The 22,547-nt window shown below is 34.0% G+C and overlaps 1 protein-coding gene across 4 annotated transcripts in view; it reads right to left on the reverse strand.

Moving 5' to 3' along the window:
- Positions 1 to 2,362: 2,362 nt before the first annotated feature.
- Positions 2,363 to 22,547, reverse strand: part of LOC121416124 (secretory carrier-associated membrane protein 1-like) — a 29,786-nt gene continuing 9,601 nt past the window's right edge. For 2 of the 4 annotated variants that reach the window (XM_041609586.1, XM_041609589.1), the window contains exons 2-9: positions 20,950 to 21,030; positions 20,242 to 20,367; positions 18,092 to 18,200; positions 17,244 to 17,372; positions 13,741 to 13,906; positions 10,198 to 10,299; positions 8,788 to 8,929; positions 2,363 to 4,888 (exon numbers count right to left, since the gene is read on the reverse strand). In XM_041609586.1, coding sequence (XP_041465520.1) covers positions 4,706 to 4,888; positions 8,788 to 8,929; positions 10,198 to 10,299; positions 13,741 to 13,906; positions 17,244 to 17,372; positions 18,092 to 18,200; positions 20,242 to 20,367; positions 20,950 to 21,030 — 1,038 coding nt within the window. In that variant the 3' untranslated portion in view covers positions 2,363 to 4,705. Of the gene's footprint in view, positions 4,889 to 7,239; positions 7,373 to 8,787; positions 8,930 to 10,197; positions 10,300 to 13,740; positions 13,907 to 14,663; positions 14,830 to 17,243; positions 17,373 to 18,091; positions 18,201 to 20,241; positions 20,368 to 20,949; positions 21,031 to 22,547 lie in introns of all 4 variants that reach the window. The other 2 variants (XM_041609587.1, XM_041609588.1) reach the window with 2 other exon arrangements.

Consider the following 22,547-nt stretch of genomic DNA (forward strand, 5'->3'; position numbering starts at 1 on the left):
ACTATACAAACCAAATAATTTCATTCAACCATAGTCTTCCATCATAAAGGAGTTATCATACATATATAAATCATTCTGATTACATCATATACATAGTAATGCTTTAGTTTTCCCCTGTAAGATATTTCCATAGAAACATTCATTTCACATTCATGTAGCTGAAACCCCCAGCTGTATCACGGATGAAATAATTAAGGGATATGCATCAAAATGTTCTGAATCAAGTCCTGATGATTTCAAAAACATTTAATTAGGCAGATTTGAGTATACATGGCTCTTATATAATAACTTTGTGCTCAATACTACATTGCTACCAATATAAAGATTTCCTAGACAGCTAAAGGAGTGCTGAATAGTTGTATAAAGAAACATATTTACAACCAATTGTTATCCGTCAGACAATCAAAACCAAGTAGAGCTTTTTGAGCTGCAAGAGGGAATCATTATCATCTCATTGAAAAATTGCATCTAAAGAGATCATCTCCAAAAGGTTCAAAATCCGCTTTTGATAAAAATTGATTCATGAATATCAGAAGACTACTCAGGTAGGAACATTTCTTTGAAAAAAAAATCTCAAATTTGAAGATACCATGAGGAAATGTACTTTCGAATCACTTTCAATAGAGCCCTCGATGTATGAAAGCATAGCAAACAAACATGATTAACACAGGTGGATGTGGTACCCATCGGAAATGATAACTTGATTCTCTTTTTGAATGGTTCTTTGTGTAAACCTCATTATACAACTGAATTTGAATGTCATTCCCATGAATGAATACAAGCCATTGTCTAATTAATGAAACCTTGCTATTTCAGGACATTTCATACTGAAATTATGGAATTCGTGAAAAAAAAATCATGTCTGGTAAAATAACAAAACCATGCCATAATAATCATGCATTGAACAAACACATTTCCTGCAATCTTAAGAGGGCTTTTGAATTCAAAATATGCATTAGATAAGATTAACCAATTTGAAGTCAAATAATTTGAAAACAGCCCATTTGCATTGCCCTTTCAATTACACCAATTTCACATAGATATGACCTATCTACAAATTACAAGCCAATCTATATCAACACTGAATTAAAATTGTCAAGAGCCTATGCTATAAATGAGAAGTTTCAACTAAAATAGATAAGGAATATTAAATATGTGGAGGTGAATCAATTTTTAAAAGTACCAAAACTGACTTGCGTGCCTACTACGGTACAGCATACTTCCTATTGAACTTTTATGCTACAAGAATCACAATGCAGTTTTGATCAATATCACAATCTATATTCATTAAAAAATTACCTACACTATCTACATAATTGCTATAACAAGGGATCAAACACAAATACACAACTAGTTTACTGAAAATGCATTTTCCTATCAATTGCAGTATTTTTTTTAATACAATAGTACTATAAATTGCTTTTTTTGTGTGTGTATCTACTATCAACAACAAAAATATCTATGGAAATATATCTACAAAATGTAAACCATGACGGAGAATTGACAAAGGATAGCATACTAATAGACAAAATAAAAATATTCATAAAATATATCTGCGAATAGTAAAGTTTCCGTTTTATAGGTCAAGTGTCTGCGAGAGTATTGTAAAAACTCTTCCATCAATAAAGAAAGTTATTCATGACTTTTTTTTTCTTTTTATTGAAGGTTCATATATATATATTTGTGGCAGTTCAAAAAGACAACCAATATCACTATGTGGGAGAATGCCTAACATTGATAAGATATATACATCTTCCATCGACTTGATCTCCTAAACATGAGTTTAAAACCATGTAGAAATGTAAGGAATATTTCAAGCACAGCATAGATCATGAAAACCTATGGAATACAAATAATTATTTGAGTACAGAAAGAGAGAATAAAATATTCTGCCCATAATGCATACAGCTTAGGATAAAATATCATGAAAAATGAGTTCTGATTGAAGAAGCACTGTGACAAAAAAAAGTAAAAGTGGAAGCGTCGTGGTGTAGCGGTTCTGACTCTCGCCTTGTAATCAGAGGGTCGTGTGTTCAAATCCCACCATGGCCTAGCGCCCTTTGGCAAGGCATCAATCCACACATTGCCACTCTCACCCAGGTGCTAATTGGGTACCGGTAGGAAACAACCGTCATTGTGGTTGGTTTAGCAGGTTTGCGCCTAACAGGCTGCTTGGAATGCAGTGACCGGGTAATAATAATTGTGAAGCGCTTTGAACAGTCGTACATTGATAAAGCGCTATATGAATGCCAATTATTATTAAGTCACTACAGGTATACCAAACTCATATAAAACAGAATTGAGTTTGATGAGTTGGAAAGGGTATTCTTTGCTAGAAAGGTGGGCATTTTAATCCTGTTTACAGTTAAAATGTGTATAATTTGATATTTGTGGGGAAAGGTATTTTTCATAACCCAGCAATACTTCCATAATAACAGTACAAAATACTGCAAAGACACAACACTTGCTTTTTTACAGCTGAAAAAATCTCCCTCTCTAGTTCAATTCATAGCAATTTATAGAATACTTCAAGTTCATGTCACAATCTTCTCAAGATTATCTCCTGGCTTGGGCATCTAGAAGTTACGATGTGATTGCCGAAATTTTAATTAACGATTTACCATCCTCTATACCTCAAGAGCATGTATTACTAAACTTTCTACAATTTCACTTTTATACTTTAATATCAGTTGTGTCATATTCCACATAATGTAAAGACATATATCTAGTATTAATCGCTATTATAATACACAACTTCTTTGTGACAAAAATATTGAATATAAAACATCTCACTGAGAACAAATTGAAAGTGTTATACACATACAATTCATATCACATCTTCTACTTCTGATAAGCTCCAAGCTATTTCTCTTATTGACTATAATGAGAAATTCTAAGAATGAATTCAAGGGGAGATACATTGCAAATCATATGCAAATACATCAAATATAATTGTCTTGGAAGGATACAAATGAATTGTCCATCAAACAACAAGGAAAACTTGTTATGAACTGATCTGTTTGACAGCAGCCAACATCTAATTTACAGCAGACATACATCTATTTTAAATATCCCTTCATCAATTTATTGAATTTCAAGAGGTCAATATTACTTTATATGGAAAAACTTCATCGTAAGCCATGAAATATCCTCCATTTTTTTTTCAAAGACTTTCAAAACTTGGTCACATTTATAAATATAGCATTATAGAAATACAAAAATATCACAGAAGGGTTCACATTTTGGATGTCATCACTTAACATAACTTAACATATGGAATGAAATGTTTTCACAAAGTCATATATCTAAAAATATATATATTGAAACCTGACAAAGATCATGGTATTGTTTATATTAGAGATCACAAATATTAATGACTACAGTTAACTACCATCTTGTGAAGTATTTTTTTTACCAATTGCAAAGTTGTATCATAATATCATAAATCATCTCGAATCCTTCAAACAGGCGTCTTTTTCACTTATTTTTTTTTAAACAATATTATACATGCAGATATCACATGATCACAGATGAAACTTTGGGGTACAGTGAGCTAGGTTGCCATAGAGCGAGGTCAGGGTATGGTAGTACTCACCCTCCAACACCATCACTCTACTTGATTGGTTCTCTACCCAGCGCATGCATATGCCATGATGCCGAGTCATGAAAATCTCACACAAAGTTGTTTTAACTTAGCATCTCTGACTGAAATCTTTTTAAATGCCCCTCACCCCATATAGAATGGAGCATTTTATATGGGAACCACAGTAGCATTTCAAGAATAGCACTGTTGAGTCATTAATTTATCATTCATTCCGATACATTCATAATCCTTGTTCTTTATCTATCCATTTGAATATAATCATACGCAACAAACTGAAAATACCCATGCCACAAACCACATGACCTATCCACTCTAATCCTTGTAATCCAGTCTCTCTTTACAGTTCTATCTTAACAATCAGGCAAACCAACCAATTTTGAATAGAAAATACACAATTTAAATTCTATCAATGATACCATATCATTAAATCAATCAAGACCCTTAATTCAGTCTTCATTCGTTAGCTTCTCCAAGTCTGTTGTCAACTCGATTGTATATGTAATGAAAGATTGGTTTCAATGAGGTTCTCCAGATATGAGCCTTTATCTTGGTATTAATCAATTCAATAATATTATTTCACCATACCATCAGAGGTACATGGAATTCATATTGGTGGTCCCCTCCATTCTTTCCTTCAGAAATTCATTGCATTTTAACACTGAAAATAAAGGCAATGAGCCCTTTGACACATAAAGACAGGAATTTATAATAATGACAAACACATAATGGTGAGATAAATATAGATATAGATACAAAATGTGTCTTTCCAGGAATTTTCAATCATGAAAATAAAGTGCAATCATACCATGTTTGTTTCACAACTTGCTGAATAGACTGTCATTAATAATATTAATCATATTTTTTCTAACTGATATTGCAAGAGTTTGACAAGAAGTAGATTAGTCGTTTTATGAAAAAAATTGACATACTGTAGCTTATCATTCTTCCATGATGTTACTCCACAGCCTTCATCAGGAAACACGATTCTCTTGTGGTCATCATCAACCCCTGGTTCTAGGTAATCTCTATTCATCAAAACTAAACTGACTCCAGGTAGAGCCGAATATACAAACGTCCATTCTCCTGTCAAATGTCTCCGGCTCACATTCTGTTGTTTCCCGCTCCTCCACCGGAGCTGAACATGGATGTGGTGGCGCCGCTCACAGCGCTGGCCGCGGCTTCCCTTGTCGCAGTCTGTACACCAGGGTTGGTGACGACGCCCCTCGCAAACTCTTCCTGGGCTTTTGAGAAGCTGGCGCCTGTACCTCTGTACAGTGCATGGACCTACAGGTTTGGTGGACGATGAAAATAAGGATTACTGACATGGACCCGAAATACATATAAATGTACTAGGTGTTTCAGAAAAAGTAGAATGGTGGATTTTAAAGACTGTAGAAGATGCTTTAACCGATGATGTAAGATACATTAAATTTTCTGTGTATAGTAATTAAAGTTCACTGTTCTGCTTTTTATGAAACCAAGTAGAGAGACAGAGATTATGGTCATTACAATTAGAGAATTCTCAACAAAATTAGCATCATACATATCAGCTATACAGTGCGTCCCAGAATAAACGAAACCGAGATTTAGCGATCATTTATCATAACTTAATCATAAATAGAATAGACAAATGACCTACCAATTTAAAGCTAAGAATCTCCTCTTTCATCTGATATTACTTAGGTTATTATCTTATTCACGCATGAGTGAGCAAAAACAATTTAAAGAAAGGACACCAAAAACTCATTTGGCGGGGGGTATCTGGGTTTCAAAAAGAAAACCACATTTCTGAAAAATTCAATATCTGCTCTTTATTTTGGTACCTCAATTACAGAAAATGGTCAAGAAATAAAAAAGTTGTGGTCATTTGAAATAAGGCTTGTATTTCCGTAATTTCATGAGATAACGTGTTTTCACCGGTTTCCCACAGAAGCTTTCGCATGGTGAACAAAAGATTTAATGCATGGCTGATCGTCCACAATCCGGAGTGTCGAGTGAGTATGAAAGCCAGCCTGGAGAACCTCTCCATTTTATGAAATTATTGAAATTCAAGCCTTATTTCAAATGACCAGAACTTTGTTATTTCTTGACCATTTTCTGTAATTTAGGTACCAGATTAAAGAGCAGATATTGAACTTTTCAGAAATGTGTTTTTCTTTTTGAAACCCAGATACCCCCCGCCAAATGAATTTTTGGTATTCTTTCTTCAAATTGTTTTTGCTCACTCATGCGTGAATAAGAAATAATCTAAGTAATATCAGATGAAAGAGGAGATTCTAAGCTTTAAATTGATAGGTCATTTGTCTATTCTATTTATGATTAAGTTATGATAAAAGATCGCTAAATCTCGGTTTCGTTTTTTCTGGGACGCACTGTACATGTATATGCAGCTGTAATTGTTGGATACAAAAAACATTCCATTTAAGACATGTTATTGTTAAATTTATTTGAATAATTAGTAGGTGGTCCAAAAAAATGGGAAATTGTGATAGAAAATTGAATCAATTTTTTTAGTGTATTTGTATCTTGGAGACTAAATCATTGCAACAACAAATCAGTAAAGAATTTACTATATTTCACGAGACCAGGGAGAAAAAAGAATCTCTTTCTGCTCATTCAATTTGAAAGGGAATATGACACTCATTCCTGGGAAAAGAATGATTGGAAAAATAGCAAAGATGGGACAGTGAAAGTTTGACAGTTTTTCCTTCATATTCCACATATAATATATCATCTTAATACTGCAATAGTTGATCAAATAATTGATGCATATGGAAGATGTATGAGATTTTCTATTCATGGAATGTATGATCACATTTATTGCCTCCTGATAAACTTCATGAAATATATCACATTGATCTAATGAGCTGCTATGATTTACAAAAAGAGCAGGTAGTTTGGTATGATATTACAGAATAAAAGAGGATGTGCGAACACAAAGATGTTCCTGAATTTTTTTTATTTTTATTTATTTACTTAATGCCTCTTAAAGGAAGTCCATCATCATGAAACCTAGACGAAACTAAAAATAGACATTACACATTGACGTCATTGCATCCTCTATCTTATAGGATGAAACCATTGCCTTGCATGCAACTGCGTTTACACATATTCCTATATATCCTCTCAGGGAGGTTCTATGAGCTTATGTATGATAAGATCTTTTGGAAAGTGAGCAAAAGTTTTTACTTTGAAACAAATGTGAGCATTGCAAATACCTTTGTAATACGTCTGTGCCAAGTTATAAAGGTGTAGTCTTGTCAGCAAGTTTCACGATGGTGGACTGCATTTACAGGCTTTCACACCAATAGAATTTTAACCCACTGACATGTTTTTTTCAATCAAATTGAGTGAAATCTAGTTAAACTACTGACAAACTTAATAGGGAATTGCTGTATATTTTCTTGCCTCATATGGTTAGTCATTATATGACTATTGCTGGTTTGGAGTTGCCCAAATAATCCACTTAGAATTGGACATGGCAGTGAAAAGAGCTGCATTTATTGACATACATCCTGCCAAGGCCTTTCAGAGAACAGTGACAGATTCACCCATTTTGGCAAATCCATTGACCCAAACACAAATCTTAAGAAGCACATGAACACCAAATTTTGACAAAATTTCTGATCATTAACCTTTTGCAGATAGATGACATCTAGGACGGCCATTGTGGTGAAAAGAGCTGCAACTATTAACATACATCCGGCGATGGCCTTTCCAGAAACATTTTCAGCTTTGCCCATTGACTGCAACCCATTAACCCAGCCCCTAAAATATGATGAATGAAAATGAAGAAAACATACATAGAATGGCTGATATTGAAATGCATCATGAAGCAGAAGGAAACATACACAGAGGCAAACACAATGTGAGAAGCTTATATCTCTTGTAATATAAGCAGACAGGAAAGTGTTTATATCTCTTGTATCATAAGCAGACAGGAAAGTTTACTATGAAGATGTTCTTAAAATTTAAATCCCTCTTAAATTGTGTCTTTTCCTGTTAATTTATTCTTATTTTATTGTTGTTGATTTTTTAAACCAAGGACAATTTCCCCATTCAGCTTTTGTAAGGGAAGGAAAACAAAGGAAATATTATCACAAATGATGGGATAAAAAAGATCAGAAAACTATAACGGCAAATAAAATTTTTGTGTGCATTGTCATTCCCCCCCCATCCGACCTCAATGGTGGTCTAATATGTTTAATATGTCCCAAAAGAATAAAGTGGAGGACATTTGCTAGTAATTTGAGTGTGATAATGAATTTCTGCTATGAAGTGACAATTTTGCAACATATTACAGAGTTTAGCATTAGTGGTGTAAGAACTCAGTTTGACCCTTGGAGATTATTTCATTAAAAAAAATTGACCAATAATACCAAGTGTGAGATTTATATTCAAATTTCCTCTCGACCAATCATACAACACTATTTAAGATGCTTTCGAATGACAATGTGTTTCATGAAACAGGGTCAAGGCTCTGGTTAAACTTTCCTTGTAACATATACTTTAAAATATGCACAAGTACAGAGAAGCATTGAAGCGATTTTTACTTTAAAAAAATGATTATGATTTGAAGAAGATTTCCTTTCTGAACAGCATGGCACTGGGTAATCTGTGAATGTAGAAATGGTTGCTTTTAGAATTTAGCATTCACTATGCATGAATACACAATATGCTAGAAATGAATGGAAATAAATGAAAACATGGAGTAAGATTAGGAGGACTTCAGAATGAAATGTTCTGTCGCGTTTCCATCACATCTAGCTTCTGAAATGATTTTATACATGTACATGTATATCGTTATCCTGATGTCAACACAAGTGTACCATTGAGAAAAAGGCAACAGTCTGCAGTGAAAATGATTACTAGTAGAATATGAAAATGATATACATACAATGAAAACATATTCACGTTGTTATATAAAGAGGGAATAACAGTGAGATCTCTATCAAAGACTGCGCATGAGACCACAAAAGAGAAAACTAATATTTGACAATGATGTCATCATCAACCATATCATGACTTCTGCATACATCTCACTACATGTAAGAGTGGGAATGTCACAAGAAGATCTGCTTTGAAGCATTTTGCAATCATGTTCAAAATGGAACAATGATGAAGATGGCCACAGCACATGATGATCATGAGGAGGAGCTTCAAAATTGATGGTGAATTCATACCTTTATCAGATAGAGAAGGTCTAACACAGCCAACGTGCCAAACATGCAACCAATCATTAGCATTAGTCCACCTATAATCATTCCAGACTTGTCATCACCTTTACTACCTGAGCCTATCAACGAAAGGCCATTGATTATACCTCTAAAGAGAGAAGGATACAAAATAGTAGTTAATAATGACAATCACATTTATAGTGCTAAATTAGCACTTCTACAGTATATAACTCTAATAAGCAATTATTACCACAGTATCCATCACTATTCCACACATAAAGCACACTATCTCCACTTCCTGGGAGCATCATAGCCAGGCAACTGTTTTATTACCAATGAACCCAGGCCAATATCATCACATTGACGGTCACATCCTATAGAGTAACGATTCAACACATGGGTAGAGAGTGCCTAGAATGGATATGTGCCATGCCAAAGACCTTAGTGCCGGGTGGGATTCAAACCCTCAACCCTGGGATCAAGAGTCAAGTGACTGAATCATTACATTGGATATTTTATTGGGAACAAGATAATTATGAAGATCTGCACAGCAGGATGAGAAGTGTTGCATATGTACCCTTGAAGAAGATGATCTTTGAGGAAGTCTGCTAAAAAAAGAGAGGAAATACACACTATATATATCATTCATTAATGCTGTATTATTGTGTTGAAATCATCCTGCATTTATATTAAGGCAGAGAATGAAACTGATATTGTTCAAAACTTTAACATTCACATGATAAAAAGTTGGCATTTTTTTATACTTCTCTATTTTTTAAGATGAAACTTTATACTATGACTTAAAATATTCATTGATATTCTAAAAAGGCATGTTCGTCAATAATGATAAGATGAAAATAAGAGATAGAGAAGAGATGTAGACAGGGAAAAAAGATGAGAATTCAGGAGAGGAATATAATAGGGGTGAAAGGTGGGATAAAGAGATTCATGACAAAGTGGAATAAGAAGATAGGAAAAACAGGGGACAGTAACACATAGCTGTAATAGCAATCATTGTAGAACCTTTTTTACAATCGATTGAATCGAATACAATTAATCATAAAAATCAAGCGTATGAATAAAATGCAAACTTCTGTGTAATACGAGACCCAGAAGAGGTGCAAAGATAAGAAGTATGAAAGGCAGAGACAGGGACAACCAAGAAAAGACGAGAATTGGCTTGCAGTTAGAAAAGATATGATGAATAAGGGAGCTGAAATAGAAAAGGACAAGAGAGGAAGTGATAAGCAGATGGATAGAAGAGGAAGTGCAAAATAAGGAAATGGATAGAGAGCAAATCAAGTTGTCATAAACTTTTAAAACAAAGGGAATATCTCATATTTCTTGTCGGACAATAACACATCATTTTGATCAATTAGACTCAAAAGAAGAATAAGAAATTAAGAGTATACTTACACTGTTCCAAACTGATCAATGCCTATCGCTTGCACAACAGTAACAATAAATTGGAAGAAAAATATGAAGAAAAAGAGAAAGAAGTTGAAGGAGCTGTCACTCCTGTAACAAAAGAAAAGAAAAAAAGAAAATTTTCTTTAATGTTTCCATGGCATACATAATTCTTGTCAAAACATACAAACTGAACATAGAAACATTACTTTTACACGTGCTCTAATTTTAAAATCATTTAGAATTGAATTGAAAAAAATTGCAGACCTACAAAAAGAGATTTTGAAAAAAATGTTATCTTTAAGTTTTTTTTACTCATTTACTGTCATCTTTTCTTAAATTTGATAATTATTCAAAGTCTTATTCATTTGTGAATCAGATAATTTGATAAAAACATTTTTTTCATTAATTTCCTTGAATTCAAATTTGTATACAAATAAACCAACCTAATTCAATCATCATTCAAAAATATTATTCAAAATAATGTTTATATGTGTATCAGATAATTTCACAAAACATTTTCATTAATTTCCTTGTTTTTCTTAAATTTGTTTTACAAATATAAATATAATGACTTAGACCACCAAGCTTCAATCAAATAAATATTCAGAATTTTAAAAAAGAATAAATTTCATCCAGGCAACTAGCTAATTTATATATATGGTTACAATGAACTGCATAATTTCCTAGTTGATTCAGGCAATGGCATCAACCTACTTTACTAACTTTTCTCAGAAATAGAGGGCTACTTCACAACAAAACAAACCTAAAATACAGCACAAGAACATGATTTTATGATTGTCATATATAATGAATGAACTGAATATGTTGGAATGCATGTTGATGTATACAGATGGAAAATGTATGATTAACATAACTCAGCTGGGGTGATAAAACTTTGTATAGATCTCAAAATAGCGAAATGTTCAAGAGCATAAAAAACATGACCGTCATTACTTTATATCCAATGACATACTAAGATTCAGACCAGACCCAAAAGTGAAAGTACTGTAACAATCGCAAGGTTACAATCTACTTAACACAGAAATGCAAGCTTTATGTATTTTCACCACTTAACAGCTTTGTATTTTGCTTACGAACAGCTCCAATTATCAGGCTTCGAAAATAGGCTTTTTCTTGTAAGTGCTTTTGCTGGCCTCAAGACCATGACGTCATGTTGTGTTAAAATTGTTGTGATTTGCTTGGTTTATACACAAAAAAAACTAGGTGATTTTCCACTTTTCAGATTACGTAATTCAATTTCTTCACTTATATCACACAGCGATATCATAAATATCTTTTCCAGCAAGCTGGAATTGATGAAATCTAAAGCTTTTGAATACTTTTTACCATATTATATTTTCTGCTTATTTGACACAGCTAATTCTATCTGCACTCAGATTAAGAGTAACAACTTTTCCTGACATAGCAATTCCGCAATGTGTGAGCCCCCCCCCAAAAAAAAAAATGCGAAAATCTACATGTAGTGAAGAGTTTTTGCTTTCCATCAATTTAAGCACTGAATATTTTTCATTGACATTTTTTTTTAATGCAAATTGAAAAAAAAATCTAATCAAAATCTGAGAAGCAGAAAAATTAATTTCTATTTCTGTATACAAACCAATGGAATCATAACACTTCTAATACAACATGACATCATGGTCTTGAGGCCAGTGAAACCATGTACGAGAAAGCCTAGTTTTGAAACCTGATAATTGGAGTTATTCTTAAGCAAGATACTCAGCCAGAAAGCAGTGCAAACGCATAACACTTTCAAAGCTTTCGATTGGTATATGATTTGTCAATTTCAATTTTAAGTCTGGTCTGGGGCTTTAAGGATGCTCAGTAGAGTCATTTCTTGAAATCGAGAGCTAGCATTCAGACAGGACCTCCCTTGATAGATTAGTCATTTAAAAAAAAGAAAAAAAAATTCTCTCATGTACTGTACGAGATATTGTGTTGTCACCCCAGTAAGCATGATATCAATAAAGGCCCATTTCTGAGCCTGATAATGATATAATGCATGCACATATATCCAGAGAAAGCTTATAAACAACCATGACAGGGATCTTTGAATTACAATACCTATCATGGGAGTACCAAGCATGAAAAATAAGACCCAACTTTTTTTTATAAAATCACATTTCATGCTGTGCTGAAAAACCAAAAACGTGCAAGAATTACTCATGTATGTTCATTCAACTACTCATAAAGCTAGACTTTCATTAAGCAGTCATGAATTATCATCCAACCAACAGGTTAATATTTCTGTGTGTAACCATGCTTGTAAAAACAAATAGATCTATTAAACAAGTGGAGAAATCTAAACTTTTGATATTGTTTTAATCATTGAAAAAAAAAGAAAAGGTCAATCAACATTTATTTTTGTCAGAAGAATTTATAATCTGTAACATACAATGGAGATATTGAGAGTATTAACTTGATGATAATACAGTAATGACGGCATTAATTTGTGCTCCTAATTTAATGCGATTGACTATTAATGGATGGTAAAATGAAAACTAACCAATATTTTGCAAGAGTTTTTTCTAATGTGTTAAGTGGTAATGGCATAATTATTTTGGCAGAGTTTTGCGCTTATTTGATGGTTTTTCATGGCAAAAGTTTTATGCAACAGTTCTAGGCTTTATGAATATTCATTAGGTGGGCTGATGATGTCATATCCTTACTTATTCCTTAGTACAGTGTATTTAATTATATGAAATTAGGTTTATTCAAACATTTTCTTCCATCTAAAACAATTGGATTGATAACTGATTAATTGCATTAGTTATTTATTGCTGCAACTTATTTCATCATAATGGAAACACGTCATTTACAAATGCATTATAAAATATTTATGATTGCATGTTATAACATAATAAAAAGGCAAGTTTGGATGTGACATCATCAACCCACCTAATGAATATTCATGAAGATGTGCTTTCAAAAAATATTGATAAACTTTAAAATTCAATAACTGCGTTATTTGTTATCTGATTTTGATTAAATTTACAGCATTTTGCTCTGTGAATTTTACTCTATTTAGATTTAAATATTTTCAGCCCTAACCATCCCTTTAAGGCCACCACACACCTTACGATTGGTCTGTGTCCTGATTTTGGAACAAAACAGTAGAATTTGATGCTAATATTGAGACAAGGAATATCTTAGTGTGTAATGTCCTAAATCATCCTATGAATACATATGTTAAAATCTGTGACTATGCTATCATCCTTATTAGAATAAAAGCGAATTTGATATCTAGACATAATGATGGCATAGCAATTGTATGATTGGATTAGATTTGAAACTAATTTGGCCTTAACTCCAAATAAAAGCTTGCAATCATCCAAAATTGTTATATTGGTATTCTTTCAGTTAATTTAACCTCAAATAATATGATACTTTTCATCCACATTTTCAGAAAACAAGCAAAATGTGTTTTGTTTCAAAATCAGATCATGGACCAGTCTTAAGGTGTGTGGTGGCCTTTAGTGACCACATTATGTAACATTAATAACAAACTGGTCTTCCATTGCTCAACAATACCTGAAAGCTTTGTATAATGCTCGGTACCAACAGATGAAGGAACATGGAACATTGAGGACCAGAAAGAGAATGGCTAATCCAAAACAGAGCCCGGCGTTTCCTCCTTTGAAAACAGCGAAGTAGGCAAGGACGATCCACAGGTTTATGAACAATAACAGCGAATATACTGCAGATGAAAAATTGTTTTGAAGTGAAGATGAGGGTGATGAGATAGCAAATGGGAGAGAGAAAAGAAAAAGAAAGAAATGAAAATTAAATAAGGGAATAAAGGAGTCAGGGAAAATGATACAGAAGCGAAAAGAAAAGGGAATCAAGAGAAAGGGGGAGTAAATGGAAATGAAAAATAAAAGGGAAAATAAAGGAGAAGAGAAGGAATGAAAGAAAGAACAGACAGGAGAAAAAAAAGCAGAGTATAAAAAAAGTGAAAAAGACATGAAAATGCCCAAGGTGCAAGAGGAAAATTATCGGCAATAGAATAAGAATCAAGGAGAGAAAGAAAAACACACATAAAAATGAAGTGAGTGAATCTGAAATGAATACCATAATCATACTTCTCAATGTAAAATAAAATAGATGATCTGCCATTCATTACAAAATGTCAGTTTGAGATGATTTGCAGTACCCGATTATGCTGATATGATCTTGTCCTGGGAAGGCTTGCTACCATCACAACATGAAAAAGAATAATTTTCTTTTTTATATAATGTTACGACTGTTGAGATATGCAAAACGGACACCGCTTCGTTTGATTTCACTGAAATGAGCATATGCACAAAAAAAGCACAGAAATGATCAATACACAAAATACATACAAAAAATTTGAACCCGATACATGATTTATGCTGAATACAGAATGGTGGCAGTGTCCATTATGAGATGTCACAGGATGGTATGCATTGGTGATGTCGGTTGCTGGACCTTACCTAAATGCTTTGTACATTGGTCTATACCAACAGACAAACGCACAGGGGGTGGATATGAAGAGTGCGACCAGACTGAGACCAAAGCACACTCCCGAGCTAGCACCCCCGGCAACACCAAGGTATACCACAGCAAAGATACTGTTCAGTATCAACACCAAAGCATAAGCTGGGATAAAGAGGAAGACAGAGCACATGCATCATCCTGAATAAAAAAACAACTTTTTTTTGTATTAACAACCATGATAATAGTGGTTCCTTATAAAACTATGATATCCAATTGACAAGTTGCCAAAGGTGCTCAACGTTTATATGACGTAACAGAGGTTCAGCAAGGTTATCAATGACAGTGCTCTCAACATTTAACTCTTCTTTTCCGAAAGAAACATTTACACTTGAAAGAAAATTGGAAATGCAGATCATCTCTCACCACAGGTCATTTGAGCCATTGCGATTCAAATGATGTATCTATTAGATATCAGCAACTCTTCTAAGCCAAACCAAATCAATACCGATGCTGACATCCTTCATGAAGACCAAGCTACTGTACATGTACGTGTGCCAGAGATTGCAAGATACATATTCAAACCCATGTAGAGCAAATAGAAGGAAATGTAGTTCCAAATCTTGCCAAGTTTATTAGTGCTATTGCAGATTAGAGCTCCAACTGTCAGAGCTGAAGTTTGGTGATATACAGTACATGTACCAGTGGAGTTTAAGAACTCAAGTCGGCCTAACCTTGCCAGCAACAAATGTACTATTCATGAAGGCTCTGCTATTATTATTGTCACAGAGACAAGGTACACCTTCAATCCTGGGTCAAGAGCGGCAATAACAATATCAGAGACACTGTGGGTCAGTACAACCATGAAATTATTGGCCATTATATTTTGTATTTAGCTAGGCACTTGAAATGACATAGCACATTCAAACCAAAAGCATCTAAACAAAACACTCTCTATGTAAAATCCATCATGAGGTTACTCCTACATGTATTTATCTTATTTTTTTGTGCCAATACCCATCCAAGATATAGAGCATGAAATTGGATAAATATGGGTAATCCGCGTATTGAATAATGAGTGTTGCAAAAAAAATATAAATAACGTACACGTTAATAATGGCCAAAAAAATCATGGAACACATTGTCCAGGGCCATTTCTCAAATAACATCTTCTTTAATAGATATTCCATTCAAAAGTGTAATGGAAATAATATGCCCTTCTCCAAGTGAAATATTCACTTTTCACTGAAAATGCTCACTGCCAGATGAAATTCTATAAGCTCAGATTCAAGATAAACTCCTAATGCCGCAGTCACATTTCCACTATGGTGGCCGTTCAATGAGTCAAATATTCACTTTTATTCAAACCACCTATATGTAGCTAGTACAAAAAATGTTAAAACGGCCGTTTTTAACTCGCTGTACGGTTGCCATTGGGAAATGTGACTACGCTATTAGTGACTACCGATGTTCTCATAATCAGCACCAGACCAACATTGAACCATCTATACACCAGCAGCTCTAGATGTCACTCCAGACTACTCCAAACTGGTTCCAAATCAGCTCCAGCTCTAGTGAACTTTCCATGAGATCTTGCCTTTCATTAATCATTCTATTCCCAGTTTCATTTAGCTTGTTAGTAATACCAGTATGTTGGCTCAGTTGGTAGAGCGTCCGTCTCACAAACAGCAGGTCGGGAGTTCAAACCCTGGCCACGTCAGACCAAAAGTTGTGAAAAAATGGGAGTTACTGCTACCCTGTTTGGAGTTCAACAATAAGGGATAAAGCCTCGTCGATCTGGCGCTGCACAGCGGCTGCTGGGCCCACGACCAATTGGGCAAAACAAATTTTCGGAGTATTTCATTTCTAATGTCTATTTCGAACAATAAAAATATGGATAACCCATTCACAAATTTACTCTTGGCCAAACATATGAAATCATTTCAGTAGCTTGCAACAGCAGCAGGCGATAACACATTTTGTGAAACAGTTTAAAAATACACACCTATCATGGATACAATATTACAACATTTGTAGTCTGTTGAAAAGAATACATTGAATAACTTTCAAATGGCAATCTTTTTAAATAATATCTTTTCAGAGAAGCACATGTACATGTAATTTAATGAAAAAAAGAGGCATTTTGATTCAAATTTAGGAATTTGGAAAAGACATGGTATATCTATACTAGTTTACAAGCCCTCCACACTGAGTGTGGTCATGGCCCTGCTCACAAAACAGTGCTGATTATTTTTGTACATATCATTCAAAATTCCCTGTTTACACCAAACATGCCTTACTATCTAAAACAGTGACCTGGTGGGTGTTTCATAAAGCCGTTGTAAGTTACAAGTGACTTTGTGAACAACTGGTCACCTTTTCTTGTGGTAAATTATGTGCACCAAATTTTCTTTGGTGTTGATTTAACTCATAAGAAAGGATCAACAGTTGTTCATAAAGTCACTCCTAAGTAAGGAAGAGCTTTGTGAAACACCTACCTGGAGTTGATTTTACAAAACAATATTTGATACAGTTTGAAAGACAAGGCAATTATGAGAAGACTAATTCCTAATTCTCACCAATCCAAAGATAGTATCCCATTTTGACTGTCCTCTGGAATTCCAAGGGGATATCAACAGCAAAGTCTTGATAGAAACAGGGCTGGAGAGGAAACCATTTGGGAAGCGGTGGCCAATTGTTTTCTCGTGCTTCAAAAAAAATAATATTATTTTTCATTAATATGTGTATAATCAGTTTGATGACAAAAGATGTTGCACTTACATATCAAAATATACTCTTTGTACTGAAGGGCTGGTATCCAATTTCAATTTAAAGAATTTGTCATATTTATAGAAAATGAACTTATTGAAGGAACATCACCAGGTTTCGCAGAACTTTCATTTTGTTGGAATGTATAAAAGGATAATTCCTATCCGAAAAATTTAATCTGACCCCGACATCTACATTACATGTATTACTTAATTTCATCTGCACACTTGAACAAATCCAATAATGAATCCATTACAACCATGTAATTAATGCATGGTTTATGCAGACTTTAAGGTGTTATTGTGCTTGATTCAGCCTAAACATACGTGTACATGTATACTGTACAATTTTTCAAGAAAGGACTGGCAAGAAATACGCATTTGGGGTATTACAATTAATGTTTGTTATCACTCAATGATTAATCTACGGTTCCTTAAAATAAATGCTTTAAATCTTAATCATAAGCTTATCTTTTGTCCCTTTGTCAAAAGCATATATTGTTCATTAGCCTGATGAGCTAAATTAAGAAATCTGCATTTACAATGGGTTAAATTTCCTCCATCTCTGTGATCAAAATATCATTTCTTCTTTTTGCATTTATATGTACTGACAAAATTTCAATATTGTTTATTGATGTAAAAGACTAAAATGTTCTCACTGTTATATTGTGCACTTCTCATTTGTTGTTCTCTTCTTGAAAGTTCCGCAGCCTTCCTTTCTAGCTCTTCCTGTCTCTTTTGTAATTCTGCTGCTCCTTCACTAACAGCCTATAAAAGTAAAAGAGAATCATTAATTGGAAAAGAAATGCAATTTCCAAAGCTACACCACTCTGACTGAAACCAGATAATTCAAGGAAATGAATCTGTGATAATGTGATAGGCAAGGATGATCACAGAGATGAAAAAAGTCTTAAGTTATCAATATTTGTGGGCATTTCCTACATCAAACTAAATTGTAATTCTCCTAAATTATCATTTTTTTTGGGGGGGGAGGGGGATGGGAGTATTCTTTAGCTATTAACCCTAATACTCCCGGGGGGGCCATAATGGCCCCCCCCCCTCAACAATTTTCGCAATATATCTGCTGCGCGAAATTTTTTCACCTCGCAGCTCACTGACTTTTTACATTCAAGTCTCGCGCAAATTTTGAGACCAAATTTGTGACGCCCGGGTACGCAGTTACGACATTACGCAACATTATGCAAGTGCATGTCAGACCCAAAATTGCTCATAAACGTGATTTCATGTACAAATCCAATGCGAATTGCGTATTTAGCCAAAATTCATAAATGTTTCATTATTTCTACTTTTACTGATTAAACTTAATTAATTTCCAATTGAAAAAACAATAAAAAACAAAAAGTAAAATACAAAGAAATACATAAGAAATTCATAAAACAATAAAATACATAATAAATTTATTTCCAAACCAAAGTTTTTTTGAATTACAATTGTTGAGAATGCTACAAAGAAAATTTTTACCAAAAATTAGCATTCTAGGAGCTTTATTTAGTGAATTAGAGCAAAAAGTATGATTTATGCATAAATTAGCATAATTAATTCATATAAAATAAAATCTCATTATTTTGGCAAATTTTACCATACAGCCTTGTAGATTACATCGCACACTACCAGCCTGCAAATTTTTGCGTCGCTCGCGCGATCGGCGGCCGAGATCTTAAGGGGGGGCCATAATGCCCCCCCCCCCCCCCGAATGACAAGAATCAAAATACCCCGGGAGATTTAGGGTTAAAGGTCAGGATATGAGACATCAGCAATTCATTCCAAGTGTGTTCTAGGGTACATGTACATGTAGCTCTTATGAAATGCTATTGATAGTCTACATGTAGTATGTACATGTGTGTTAAAAGGGCAAAGTATAAATTTGATATTTTTTTAAGTAATCACAGCTCCAAAACAGTCATATAGTTTCCCTTATATGAAACACAACTTAATGATTAACATGTACTATTGTTCATGTATATCACTGTAATTATACATGTAGAAATCATCGTCTTACATTATCAACTTTACATTATTATTTTTGTAAAAAGCCCAAACTACAAACTGGGTTGTCATTTGTCATACTATTACATACAGTTCCCAAATATTCATCAACTTCACAATTACTGAAACAATGGTCCTCATCATGATGTTACAATGTACAGTACACCCTCCAATTCAGCATCATTACCATCATCATCATCACTGTGATAATTATCACTCCGTATCTCATTTGTTTTCTTCTTCATACTTCTATTCAAGATCTTCCTTTCATAACAAATTATCTTCACTAATAATCATTGCTATAATCAACATCATTTATCCTCCTCCTCATCATCACCATCATCATCATCATCACCATCATCATTATTGTAATAGTTATCACTCATCATCTCATTTATTTTCTTCTTCATACTTATTCAAGATCTTCCTTTTGTAACAAATTGTCTTCACTAATAATCATCGCTATAATCATCACTAAACCTCCTCCTCCTCATCATCATCATCATAATCATCATTCTCCTCCTCATAATCACCATCATCATCATATTCATCATCATCATCATCACCATCATCATTATAATAATAATTATCACTCATCATCTCATTTATTTTCCTCTTCATACTTATTCAAGATCTTCCTTTTGTAACAAATTGTCTTCACTAATAGTCATTGCTATAATCATCATTAATCCTCCTCCTCCTCATCATCATAATAATAATCATCATCCTCCTCCTCATCATCACCATCATCATCATCATCAATCCTCCTCTTCCTCCTCCTCCTCATCATCATAACACTCACTGGTTGAGCTGCTGACTGTGTGTATGATGGTGGTAACTCTGATGTTGGTGCCATCACGGCAGGCTGTTGCTGGGGTTTAACTGGTAACGGGGCAGCTACTGGTGTTGTTTTCGAACCATTACTTGCCTACAGAGGAAAATTTAAAAAGAGAACAAAAAATCCAAATTTAATCTTCTCATATTAATACAGAAATCCTTATCACATGGTGTCATCAGTACAGCATGTACATGTATGTATAAATAACATGATCATTTGGGACAATATGGCATATGATGCATATTTCAATTAAAAAGTTTATGAGTAGGGGTAGTAAATCAGTAAACACTTAGAAGATTGGAAGGTTAAAACTACATATCAAAATTGAAGAATACACAGCAGTGTTTAACAACAATTCACAAACTAATCTCTACATGTCAAATTAAAATACACACTGTAACAATGATACTTTCAAATTGTATGATAATGCAACACTGTACATCTTTAGAATGTATGAAAACAAATATATTAATTCTCTGTCAAAACATAACCCAGGCTCCACAAAATAAAGAAATGATCAAGTACATTACAAAACACAAACTAATTTGAAATTATTTCATTTTACTGCAATAAAGAGAAAAGAAATAATTTTTTAGAAAGACACTCATGAAAATCAAAATCACACTTTGCATGCATAGTGATGGTTATAGAGGGAAAAAATGTAATATACACCTGTCTGTTTGAGTCTTCAAAAGGATTGAATTCCTCCAGCCCACCTCGGGAGTTTGCCGTTGCCTCGGTAACTGATGGATCCTGAAAGATGATGTTAAGAAACAAAGAGACCACAAAGGATGACTAGGGTTACCATAACAACACTAAGGCAATCATTATTTCTAATGAGGTAAATACAGAATAGCAGGGAATATTACCTACATGTAGCAAAATTAGCATGTAATGTAGGGCGGTGCAGCTGCATCTTTATGTTAGCAATGTCTGATGCGGCATGTTTACATGTGCATCTTGCTATCAATGGTCATTGTATTCTTTTTATTGTCTGTGAGTCACTGCAGCATGAAAATCCTACATGTACATGGTGGTGGAAATATCATTACTTCTTGGAAAAGGATTTAAAAGTCCAGAATACCATATTTCCTCTGCCCATTTCTTAGAAATTCCGCATTTTCTACAGTATGATCTATATTTGGCACATAATTTTCAATCACACACTCTGTGGTCATTTACTGGAACCAGTTATAATAAAGTCAATGAGATTTAATACCACAGCTTGAATTCACATTCAATTTATTGTATGATGTACATCCACTTACCTAGTACAACCAAAACAAATACTTCAACAGCAATAAATGCATATACTGTATGACCCCAATGCTGTGTAAATAGCTCATCAAGATTGTATTTTTATTAACCATATTTCATACTAAAGCACCATTCTTCGATGGATTTTTTTTTTAGCAACAAACATTTATGCAAAGCAGAGCTCTTCTGATCAAGATCTCACCCCCATTAATCAGAGATACCCTGCATGTGAAACATTTTCCCTTAAAAGCTTTGAATATGAATTTCAAATGAATTTTGAAATGTCACCACCTTCCATAGCATATACAGTAGACTTGAACTTCAAACAAATAGCCAAAAGAGTGAAAATAAGATATGAATTGTACATAATACAGGGGCAGTGGGCGAATTCGCCATGGAAATGCCTATAGCCCCCGAAATCATCCAAAATCATGCTTTCGGGGGCACCATAAAAATCGAAAGCCGCCCCTGAAATAATTGCTGAACGATAATATACATGTATGCCGCGTGCACTGCGTTGCTAGTTCAGCGGCCCCAAACCGGCTGGAACGCACAAGGTCTCTCTGTAAATTTGATAGTTACTTTAATTTCCTTTTTTATTTCATTTTTAAGATACCATCCTGAATTTGCAAGTAAAAAAGATTGTGAACTCTGAAAAAAAATCATATTTTTTTTATTTTAGCGTGTTTTTTCGGCAACCCCAGTTCTTAAATCTGAACTTAGCCCTCTGGTGCTCTGAAAATATGCCGCGGATTTCACAATCTGAAGGAGAAATTAGTATTTTCAGCGGGTTTTTTTTTTTAATGGCACTAATGCAGTTTCACAACGCCCGTGTTGCGGTGAGGATTTACTGTGAGCTGTGCAGCATTCAGTGGCTCTGCCGGGCTGGCGTAGGTGTATCTCACATGTAGCTTGTGAAATAAATTGACATGTTGACATTATACATGTAGCTGTCTGGCTGCTATTCATAAAATAATTTTCCAGTGAGTTTTTATCAAATAAGAAATTTAAGT

This window comes from Lytechinus variegatus, chromosome 5 (genome assembly GCF_018143015.1).
Source record: "Lytechinus variegatus isolate NC3 chromosome 5, Lvar_3.0, whole genome shotgun sequence".
Lineage (NCBI taxonomy): Eukaryota > Metazoa > Echinodermata > Echinoidea > Temnopleuroida > Toxopneustidae > Lytechinus > Lytechinus variegatus.